The sequence below is a fragment of the Saccostrea cucullata genome, unplaced genomic scaffold, assembly GCF_032062105.1.
Source record: "Saccostrea cucullata isolate Sc308-1 unplaced genomic scaffold, CSIRO_AGI_Scuc_v1 ctg279, whole genome shotgun sequence".
NCBI classification, from domain to species: domain Eukaryota; kingdom Metazoa; phylum Mollusca; class Bivalvia; order Ostreida; family Ostreidae; genus Saccostrea; species Saccostrea cuccullata.
In genome coordinates, this window is record NW_026933486.1 from 435,440 (window position 1) to 447,579 (window position 12,140).

General features: G+C 34.7%; 1 protein-coding gene across 1 annotated transcript; it reads right to left on the minus strand.

Moving 5' to 3' along the window:
* Positions 1-1,662: 1,662 nt before the first annotated feature.
* Positions 1,663-10,874, minus strand: LOC134238467 (eukaryotic initiation factor 4A-I-like). Its single transcript, XM_062720598.1, has 10 exons — positions 10,734-10,874; positions 8,595-8,676; positions 8,095-8,227; positions 6,139-6,278; positions 5,857-6,022; positions 5,642-5,751; positions 3,235-3,378; positions 2,958-3,095; positions 2,598-2,767; positions 1,663-2,445 (listed from the first exon to the last, which is right to left on the minus strand). The coding sequence occupies exons 1-10, from the start codon at positions 10,760-10,762 to the stop codon at positions 2,301-2,303; spliced, it is 1,257 nt and encodes a 418-aa protein (XP_062576582.1). The 5' UTR covers positions 10,763-10,874; the 3' UTR covers positions 1,663-2,300.
* Between the last annotated feature and the right edge of the window lie 1,266 nt (positions 10,875-12,140).

The following is a 12,140-nucleotide window of genomic DNA, read 5'->3' on the forward strand; positions in this document are numbered from 1 at the left end:
ATCTTGTATCTACAGTTTATATATCTAGGAGACGGGCGGGTATTGAGAAATGTACGTGTATTGTGGCCAATGGGATCACTGCGTTAAGTTATGCATTGAAGATGACGGTAATAATTCTATAAATAGACCATAGGTAATCATGGATCGATGCCAAGAAAAGCCGGTAACATCTGAATGTAGTAAATCTGATTTATGAATGAAGTATTCCAGTTGAGAAAATTAACGTACGAATATCAAATAAAACTCCATAAAGAGTCAACGAATATAACATCTTTCTATATTCTTTGATTTATCGCAGGCATTTATTGTTGTTTTTTTTAAGAGAGAAAAAATAATTGACCTCTATAATAAAATACTAAATAATAAACTAATAATAAAATCAATAATAATAGAGCAAGATACGTGTAAAAATAAATTTATAAAAAAAAAAAGAAACTTGAAAAAGTTTGCCCCCCCCCCCCCAGTCAAACCCCTTTCTCCCGTTGGTTTTTGATTTATCGAAATTACCGACATCCACTCTTACCCCTTTATTTTAATGAATTTAACTCCTCTTTACTGCAGTCTCGGATCCAGTTTTTTTTAATATTATTTTTTTTTTGCTAGGGGAGGGGTCCATCCAATTCCCCCACTTCCAAAAAAAAAAAAAAATAAATAAATCCCAAAACCTGTTGTCAAGCGGGAAAAAAAAAAACGAAACTCTGCGCTCAAGGCTCGCCTGAGTAAAATTATGGACTTTTCGATTAAAATCAGTTGATTTACAACACTGAAATTACATTTTTTTATTTTACCATTACAAAACCTTCATCTAAGTCAAACCTCATCATAATTAACTCAGTCGAGAAAAGACTCTCAACATCAAAGTCCATTATTATAGTCACAATGCTATTTTTCATATTTCTTTCTATTGAAGTGTACTTTAAAAATTTTGATTGTGAAAAATGTTAACACTCTTGGAAATGTACCCAGAAACTTTGCAGTAAGAACCCTAACCCTAAACCTGAATTTCTAAAAATTTTTAAAACATGCATCAAGCTGTAAAGGTTCAATTTTGCACTTTTCACAGACTAATGTGGCTTTGCAAAACATTATACTGAGCAAATATCACTTACACAGTGAAAGAGGCACACATTCAAATATAGATATTTGAATTTTGGGAGAAAAAAAGTTCGTATTCTTCATCCATTTGCTGAACATATTTATTTTCCATGGTCCTACTCTATACAACCTGATGAAGTCCAAGATGATAGGGAACAAGGATTGAAGAATAGTGCAATAAACATCAAAGTGAAAAACTGATGTGTTTTTGTTAACAGAAATACATGTATTCCAAAATTCACCAGAAGTTGTGTAGTACCGGTATTTTAAATAGCATGTCTCAAGCATAAATTAAATTCAGCAGATTTTTTTTGCTAAGTCTAACCCCACAATTACAACATAATTATTTTAAACTGATTTTTTCTGTTAAGAATTTTTTCTCTCAAAATATTTTTAATGATAATAATTTTCTAAATTCTAATAAGGAAAACTTGACTCAAGTACTAAATTCACAAGTGAATATGACTCTTTAAATCTTAGGATGTGGGCATTCTACATGCCTTGTACACCCACCTTCCTATAGCTGGAGCTACCATCATACCAAGATGACAAAGAAGACAAGTCTGATTTATAATTATAGAATTTTTTAATACACCTATTGCTTTCTCTCACATGACAAATAATATAAACATTCCTGTCAGAAGTCAGGGGGTTTACTGTCTCATGTGAATCTCTCCTGTTAGTCCACACACAGGGAGAGTCGATCTTCTCCAGCAATAGATGGCGGTACAATAATGTCCAGTGCATTGCCAACCTTTCTCTTGATGTCATATGAAACATGAAGATGGCTCTAATATAACTGTACAATAATGTTTAAACAAAGAAATTAGTAGTACTATACAAAAATCTGCACCAGAGCACTGCACTTTGCATGAAAAAAAATTAAAATTAAGCTTGTAGTTATATTGTATGAAAATTCTGATAAATCTTTCTTAATAAAGAAAGATAAACAAGAGCTGCTTTAAATTTCTAGAAATATAAATTAACAATTACAAAAAGCAGCAATATTACAGCACTTTCTCATACAAGGTCAACAGATTAAATAAAACGTTACGAGAGTTTCTGCTCTCCGTCACCACTCGATTCGGATCTTCTTGTCGACAATTCACATTTCATTAAATACTTTGAAAATTGATTTCGAGGAAATTGCACTGTAGAAATTCTCCACTAGCAGTAAGACAAGATATTCCGAAGTATGGCAGACTCTAAATCAGATCAGCTACGTTCATTGGCATTTCTTCAATCTGTGTATTGTAAAATTGTTCAATATCACGCAATGTCCGTACATCCTCTTGAGTGACAAAGTTTATGGCAACGCCTTTTCTTCCAAATCGTCCACCTCGACCAATTCTGTAAAATTTATCAAAGTTTATATCTATTTGTTCAATTCATTTATAATACAAATCAATGAAAACTCAAAAGCAAAAAGTAATCAGAGCTTTCTTTTTTTTTGAGTACAATCCTCTAGGATTAAATCCTTGAAATCAGAAATGATAATTTACCTGTGAATGTAGTTTTCTCTGTTGGCGGGCAGATCAAAGTTAATGACTAATGACACCTGCTGGACGTCGATTCCACGTGCCAGGAGATCAGTGGTGATTAGAACACGACTAGAGCCCGTCCTAAACTCCCTCATAATCACGTCTCTCTCCTTCTGGTCCATGTCACCGTGCTACAACAAAACGTAAAGTCAACTCCATACCAAACCTCTAAAATACACATCTACAAACTCTTATACTACTGGGGTAAGCTTTCAGAATTCAATATTCTACACAAGACTTCAGCAGAACGAAAGTCAAATAGATTTGTTTCATCATCTTCTTATCCCCTGTACTTGAATTCGTATCTGAATCGGGACTTACCATGGCCGACACAGTGAAGTCACGACTGAGCATTTTATCTGTTAGCCAGTCCACCTTTCTCCTGGTGTTGCAGAAAATGACAGCCTGAGTTATAGTCAAGGTCTCGTACAGGTCACACAGAGTATCAAGTTTCCATTCCTAGTCAAAATAGTGGAATAAAATACTGTTAGAACACCTTTAAACTTTGAATAACTTGTTGTAGCAGGTTTCATTAACTGCAGATAGACAATAACATACAATTTATATACTGATCAAGAGACATCCAGATTTGACTTACCTCCCTTTCCACTTGGATGTAAAACTGACGGATACCTTCCAAGGTCAATTCTTCCTTTTTGACAAGGATACGGATTGGATCCCTCATGAACTTTTTGGTAACATCCAGGACTTCGGCAGGCATTGTGGCTGATAACAGGATGACCTGAAATATAAGGGATTACCGTTACTTCACGTGCAAGGCCTACCCTACTGTCGAAGCAACCAGCCATTGTCAATACAAGGTCTACAATCTCAAAAGGTTTACAAGATGTCCCCTTGTAATTTTTATTGTCTAAATTCTTTTAGTTTCAGCTTCTATGTATATTTACCAATTAAATTAGCTGAGTGCGATATAATGTAGAAAAGTCTTCTTTTTCGCATCTTTGTCCATGAGAAACTTACACAGACTCAAGTACAAAGCTAAATCCCCCCCGACCCAATCTATGTTAACTTGTTCAAAATTCAATGTCCACTAATTTCTCTACATGCTAAATATAATATACAGTTATTATAGTTATTTAATTGCAGTGTACGAAACTCGGGAAAAAATCAGGTAGACCAGCAGGGCTGACTACTCAAAAAGTCTGTCAGCCCTGCTGAAAATTAGCAAGCCCGCATAAAAAATTCAATATTATAAATAAGGGTACACACACTCAGACTTAAACATTTCTTTTTTTTTTTTTTTTTTTTTTTTTTACATCCACTTGAATTTCATACAGTAATTTCTATGATTAAAATTTTATTCATTCAGTCATTGTTTACATAATTATAAAGTTAGGAAAAATGATATTCAATACAATATTAAATGCTAATCTGAAATACATGTCCTATGTTGTCGTTTTTTTTTTCTTCTAATTTTTACATTTGAAAACATTGATTATAAGATATCATAATTACATATGTATGGTCATGATATCTAATAATATCAACGTTTATAGATATATTCACATGTATATTTTAGATGTAATGAGATTGTTTGATTTTAATTTAAAAGAAAAAAATACAATTTTTAATCTCAGGTCACAGGCACTTGTTTCTGTAATAAATTTTTGACCCATAGTATAATAATAACACGTGTTATTATTATACTATGGGTCAAAAATTTATTACAGAAACAAGTGCCTGTGTCTCAGGTATAAATATTGTGATATGATTTAATATAACGCAAGTTAATTTTTGTTTTAATTAAAACAAATATGAGTTTAAACAACCATTGAATAAAAGCACAGAATGTTACCGTTACATGGAAGTTCATATTGTAAGCAATTGAACAGTGTTGAATTTTAGTACTCTAGGCTGACTATGTAGCTTTGTCTTTATAAACGGCATGATCATTGTGAAAATATTAATACTAATTAATACTTATAAATAAACACACTGAATGTGTTTGAATTCTGTCTGATCTTTTAAGTTAAAAAAAAAAGCACAATATACCAGTGGAAAGTTGAAAATATCGTTTCATGCGTGAAAACAGAGAAAATTCAGGTTAAAAGACGATGGTGGTGTTCTTCATATATTTACAGATTTATTGATCAGTTATTGTTCATTCCTTGTTGTCCCAGGAAATAATGCCTTGTATGTACATTGAAATATTTGGTCTTTACCAGCTCAAAAAATTTATAAATCTGTAAAAATGGAGGGGATGGGGTAAAATTAGTGCGTCCAAGCGGGCTGATGCAGAGTAAAGTTTATGCGTCCGCTCCCGATTTAGTACGTCTCGGGCGTGCGGGCGGACGGGAATTTCGTACACTGTTAATTGTTCAAAGAATATAGCCAAAAGCTTCATACATGTATTATACAATACAGCAAACCCTGCTTAGGCCTAAAAAAAATGTTTGTTTCCTGTAACCCGACCGACCCATTCAAATTACCCCCGGGTTGATTTTTTTTCTGACAAATGACAAAACTTTGTTTGATCAATCAGCTGATTCCATATATAAAAAAAAAAATTAGCTTGTAGCTTAACCTTGTAGCTTAACTTGAGACATAAAATATGTCATTTACATTTACCTCAGTTATAAAGAGTAATAATTATTGTAACAACAATTTCCCCCTACAACTTTCTGAAGTTCGTTTTCTGCCGCTAGGCAGCCATTTTGGATGCCATGTTGGGTGTCCACTGTAAATATGACACCTGGTATATTCAGTCTGGGGACGTTTGACCATTCAAAAGCAAAAAAAAAAAAGAAAAAAAAAAAAGAATTCCCGACCTACTGACCCTTAATTTTTTGGGAATGTTACAGGAAACAAACATATTTTTTTTTTTAAGCCTTACAAGGTAACAAACTGATGGTTATAGCAAAGTGATTTTCTTACCCCCTGGGTTTTAAAAGAATATGAAGCTTATGGATACCATGGATTACATTTAAAATGAAGCCTGGCAGTATGTTATAAGCGTGTTTGACTGAATTCCCTCCCTTTCTTACCTGTATAGACTGGGGCATGTATCTAAAGACGTCGTAAATTTGATCTTTGAAACCACGGGATAACATTTCATCAGCCTCATCCAAGACAAACAGCTGAATGCTTCGGGGATCTAAAAAAAGACAAATTTTAAATGAACGGTTCACTAGAATCATGTGCTGGTACTTAAACATTATACTTGGCAATTCAGAGAAGGTAACCTTCACTCATTACTTACTTAATGCCCTTCTACTGATCATGTCGAAGACACGTCCTGGGGTTCCAACGACAATGTTGACGCCAGCCTGTAGGCGGTGCATATCCTCGCGGACATTGGTGCCCCCTATACAGGCGTGACATGAGGCTCCCATATAATCTCCCAGGGCTATCACCACTTTCTGAATCTACATGAACATCAAAGAGCAGGGTGTTTTACTTAACACATATAGCATATAAATCTACAGCAAAATATTTTACAGATTGATTATTTGAAGGTCTCGGTAGGACCATTAGAGCGTACCTGCTGTGCCAGTTCCCTGGTGGGGGCCAGGACCAGAGCTTGGCAGTCTTTCTCCTCTACATTGAGTTGCTGTAGAATAGCTATGGAGAAGGTGGCAGTTTTACCAGTTCCAGACTGGGCCTGAGCAATCACGTCTCTTCCTATGTTAAACAAATATAAAGTTTTGTGGATCCTGATCTACTCAAGTCTTACAACAAAAATCACGCATAAAGAAGAATGTACATTTTCCTAGACTTCAAGTATAACATCACAAATGAGAAACTAAAAACATAAACAATGAAAGCCTTGATCTCTCCTCCATCTCCTCACCATGGGCGGATACAGGATTTGAGATTAGGGGGGGCGTGGAAAATTTTTTGAGGCACGGGGTCTGGGGGCCGCCTTAAGGCCCCCAGTGGGTCCATGGCGAAGCCCTTGTGGGGGTCCAGGGGACGAAGCCCCCGGAAGCTCCTGGATTTTCGTGTATTTTTAAGAGTAAACCAGACACTATAATAGAGTATATTCTTCATTTATTTTTGTGAAAAGTGACATATATAGGTCCGGGTGTTTGAATATTAATTATATTGAATGTTCCTCCTTGTATTGTATCATAACACATGCCACTATAATCAGGGACCTATATACTGACAGGATTTCGTAAGTCAACTTTAATTAATTATATCTCTTATGCTATCACATATTTCAGATCAAAACCTTTAATTATCTACCAAAAAATCATTCAAGATTTGTTTTCTAGCACAGATTATATTCCTAAGCTTAATAGTAATTTTTTTTTATTAAAAATCAGCACATGCCCATGATCAGCCGTATTTCCGAGAAATCACCGATTTCGGTGTTTGTTTTCTAAATACTTAAATTATATTATAATTTATGCTTTAAAATTTATTAAAAATCAATTCCAATACATCAAATGAATAAGTGATATTAATCAGAAAACACCCTATTTACTGAGAATTTTATGATAAAATAAAAGTAGTTTGAAAAATTTGTAGTGGTGTGCATGATGTTTTGGGTAAATACACATGGCGATGAAGGAGTTGCCTATCCCGTTAGTATATATTTCCCTGCTATAATAAAGGATTTACTTACTTACTAATAGTGGTATTGACGAGTTATGTATCAAAGTACGGCATTATTAACACCTAATCATATTGTACGTACTTTGCATGATGGGGGCCCAGGGGGCGAAGCCCCCGGAAGCTCTTGGGGTTTTGGTGTATTTAAAAGAGTAAAACCGGCACAATAAAAGACGTATTGGTTAGTTATATACCAAAATATGGCATTATTAATATTAGTCATATCATAATTTGAAAATTTTAGGGGGGGCGTGCGCCCCCCACTTAAATCCGCCAGTGCTCACAGAAAGAGCGGGAGAGATCTGAACCATTTTATTGAAAAATTATCCAACAAATAAAAAAAATTACCCAATAATAATCAAATCTTTAATTAAGAATAAGAAAGGGGGAAAGTCTTTTAATAAATCTTGACCTCTTTTCTAGTATTTAAAACCAAATTCAAGGTCAATTTAAACCCTCTAACCCATTAACTTAGAAACGTAGCTCAATTGACACTTCAAATTTTCTACAAACAGGCACCCTGTGGGTAAAGTTTGTGCCCATCTGGGTAAACAATATGCCCTGGACAAGGATTTTATGCTAAGAGATTTTCTGGCCATGAACTTTTATTTCAAAAATTAATTCATGTTGACTGGTCACTGTACAACTTCCTTCACTCTCTAATCATTAATTTCATAATTCTTTTGTTCACTTAATAATTAAAACATAACAATTTTTTTAAAACTTGAGTGTGCTGCTCTAGTTTGAGATATTCCTCATGTTGAAGAAGACCTCACCCACTTAGAACAATTTCTTCTTCTTCCACTTGACGGCCATCACACCCATTGTGCAGGAGCGTGGTGCTTTTGGGAAGGTAAGATCAAACTAACATAGCACATACCTTTAATACAAGGAATGATAGCTCTCTGTTGAATGGCTGAGGGTTTCTCAAATCCATAGGCATAGATTCCTCTTAACAGCTCCTCTCGGAGATTCATATCATCAAAGTTGTCAACCACTTCATCCCAGTTGCTCTGAATAAAAAGAAAAAATCTCATTTTTTCTAATTAAAGGAAGAGATTTTTGACCGTGTGGCAATTTTCATGTTAAGGGGTGGGGGTGGGGGTTTGGCTTATTTTGTACAGGTGTGAATGACTCTGGAGCTAGCAGTCTACTTGTGGTTGTTTGTCGCCTAATCCCTCTATGCAGGAAGTGATTTAATACACAGTAAAATCTTAACAAGTCAAAACTTTACCTGTGTTAAAAATTTAGAGGTTATTTTTTTAAAGATCTGCCATTTGTTCTTTGCAATAAATCATTTTTGCATATTTCTAAAATTAATTATTTTTTCTTATGACATATATACAGCAGGCCTTTCCTTGTACACTACAGACTTCCTACCTCGATGAGGCCGCCAGCTTCTGGGATATACTCCTCCTTACTTTCCCCTCTGTCTCCACTTTGTGGTCTCTCGTTCCGAGACCTGTGAAATAAAATGTAGTAATAATCACTCATTCATTAATCATTCCTCTCTACTTGATTTACACATCACCTTCCTTCCAATATACAATATTTCTAGCAACATTAAAATTTTTCTTGTTATAGACAGGTTGGGCACACACCCCCAAATGGTCATTTAACCCCCGTTTGGTGGTCAATTGCCCATATCGGCGTCTTTATTACCTACCAAATGGTGGTCTTTTTTATTCAAATCCAATTCTTATTAAAATAAAGCAAAAGCGCATTTACTCAGGCATTGGGGAATTTTAAATAACACATTCCTCGCCCATTTAATACAATTTAGTCAATTTTCCATGTGGAATTTCTTTGGAACTTCGTAAAAACGAAACCCATAGTTGTTCGTGACGGCCGAACTATTTTCTCAAACATTACGAAAAATTATTTTGTTGTGTATAGTTCGGTAAAAAATATATTTAAACAAGAGATGTTAGTCTAGAGAAGTAACTTTATAAATGATCTTTCAATCTGCGCCTATATAAACCTCTGTAAAATCCCGTTAAACACGAGCTCCTCGTATCTTATTTGTATGGTGGGCACTTATTGCTATAATATTCATTTTTTCCTACATTTGAATGTAACATTTATTCTTTATTTTCTTTTAGGATGAAGTTACGATTTCTGTGCGACCCTTTGTGGTTTAGTATGCATATCTATGATGTATCTACTATATTTATTAAATATTTTTGAATAAAAAATTCACAAAGTGACATTTTGCAATTATTCTTGTTTTTATTCCAAGATTATAGTTTTGGAGCGATTATTTTATCATGAATTCACTGCATATTGTAATTTTGTAAAAGATAAAACCATTGCATACGAAATGAACGAAATGAAAGCGAATTCTTACCCTTCCCCTAATTTTACTTGTTGAAAATTAACATTAATGGGCCTCCGTAGTTAAATCAGTCTTTTGACCCAAGTTCGGAAAAGATCGTCATTTTTAATTGGTTAAGATAATTGATTGGTTGCCCGGATGGCAGAAATATGAAGTGATAAACACGATTGATAGGTGCAACTACGCGCGAGATGGAGGGAATTTTTCTTTTTAAGTTAAAACACAGAAACGTTACACTTGCTTACATAGGTGACGATTTTGTCAAATATTTGAACGACACTGCGCAAAAATACCCGCGTTGAAATTCTGATTTTTTTTGTTCAAAGTTTAGAAAAATATCTATATTTTATTCCCTGTGAGTTGAAATTATGCGCCATTTCACGTCATTCCAGAGAACTGAACGAAACGATTTTTCTCTCCCATTTGGTGGTTAATAAAGACGCCGATATGGGCGATTGACCACCAAACGGGGGTTAAATGACCATTTGGGGATGTGTGCCCAACCTGATAGAGTTGAACTTTGCACGAGTTTGTTGCAAGTTTTTGATTATTTGTTGAGCAATAAAAAAAATGAAAAATTTTTGAGGAAGGATAGTTAGGTTCTCCATAAGAAATTGGTGACATCTACAGAGAAAATTGGATTTGGGAAAGAAAGGGTATAGTGCTTCAAATCTCTTCATCAAAAGTCACAGTAAAGTTTTAAATTATGGATGAAGTGCGGTTACGATGGAGTGAAATATAGACTCCCCATTTCAAAATATGGAGATTTCATAAAAAAAATTAAATGTCAAAATGGTAACTTGGTAAGGAAATGGAAGTACCACGTGATCATTGAATGACTTGGAAGGTGGTCATGTTTCGCCGGTAGTACGCCAAGGAAAACAAAACGTTAAAATTTAACAATATATACGATACAATCCTTTATTAAATGATAGAATTTATACATCAGATCGACTGTAACCATCTCTTTTTACTTCAACCATCTCCATATGGAGTGCACACGTGCGAACCGGTGTCCGCCATGACACCGTGGTAGATTCGCAACCGAATATCGAAATCATTTTTCTCATAAACTCGTCAATATATGGACACATAATTTACACAAATGTTAGATTGTAGGTAGAAGTTTCAGTTCATAAAGTTTCATACAAATCTCACTCCATTTCATTCTGTTAATTTCTTACCTATCACCATCTTCGGAGTTATAGGACATGTTCTCGCTAAGTACCGCGAATAAAGGACCGAATAACCTTCCGCAAATTATAAATCTAAATCGATATTTTGTCAAGTTTAGAAAGATATGATATCAGTTTTGTAAATGAAATTTTACATTTTAAGTCTCATTTCATGATTTGTATCTTAAAATAGTTTAAACTTTTAATAATTGTATAAGATTTAAAGAACTATATTTTCTGATCGGCGCATTGATTTGAATAAAACGCAATTTCCTTTCTTTTCCATCCTTGACGTCATCCACGTGGGAGTGATCTATTCTCTTACTCTGATCCCGATCAAAAATGGAAAATGGCGCGAAGTCATTAATACATTATACACTTCCATATAAAATATCTAAATAGCTCATGCAATGAAATACATAGAATATTCAAGCTTAAAAGTCCATCAAACAATACAAATTCAGGTGCAGAGCATAGACCTCTATAACATCAAAGGTGGGGCCAGGTGCTCTGGGGGAGTAAATAAGCATCCTCTGCCGATCATTCACACCCGCCGTGTGCTCCTTGTCATTATCAGGAAAAACAAAGAAAATCCATCGACATTTCAGTGTGCAAATAATGGCCTATCAATTGCAATGTAGTATAAAAAATGTTAGTCAGCACGTACTGTCGGACTTCGATAAATTAGTGAAAGATTGTTTTTGCTGAAAAGGTCATTGTATCGATAATAGATTGGCACAGAACTTATGAAATGATGACTTTAAACAAGACTGCTGATATCCTTGTTTCAGCAACTTGTTTGTCAATAATTGACATGATTGACATGATCGTTTAGAAATAGTACGCATGCTCCTGAATATCGAATTCCCTGACACTGAGATACACATGTATACCCCGTATGCAGAACCAGAATGAGATGATGAAGGTATAGTGATGCATATGGCAAGAGACGTGACGATTGAAAAGTTAAGTCATCATCTATCATCACGTTTATTATAGAGCTTGGTTGTTTAGATAACCATTCACGTCTTCTCTCGTAAAATATCCAAGTATGAATTATAAACAAATGTATCAGACTCTGTGGTATCTTTTATCTCAGTCAAACTCACCTCGTTATATCGCATCGACAAAACGTGGTCGATATATCTTAATGTCGAAATGAAGACCACAACAAGGTTTTCTTCTTTTCGCGTACAAGATTTCGAGCAAATTTTGCTCCGCATGAATACTTAAAAAGGTCTACTGATAACGGAGCGAAATTGGTACCCATGGGAATTCCAATAGATTGTGTTGGAAGACGTGGTCTCCGAAAAACCGCACAGATATTGTCAAACAGAAACGCAAGCATCTTTTAAATATCAACTTTAGAGTACTTTTGTGTACCACAGAATGAATTTTGAAAAAAGCAAATGACCA

What these genes read in the sequence shown, in the direction of transcription:
- LOC134238467 (XM_062720598.1), bottom strand. Translation starts at nt 10,762, where the DNA reads ATGTCCTATAACTCCGAAGATGGTGATAG. An exon ending in TATCATTCCTTGTATTAAAG is followed by an intron (nt 6,279 to 8,094) that starts GTATGTGCTATG and finishes TGTTTAACATAG; the next exon opens with GAAGAGACGTGATTGCTCAG. An exon ending in GATCAGTAGAAGGGCATTAA is followed by an intron (nt 5,752 to 5,856) that starts GTAAGTAATGAG and finishes GTCTTTTTTTAG; the next exon opens with ATCCCCGAAGCATTCAGCTG.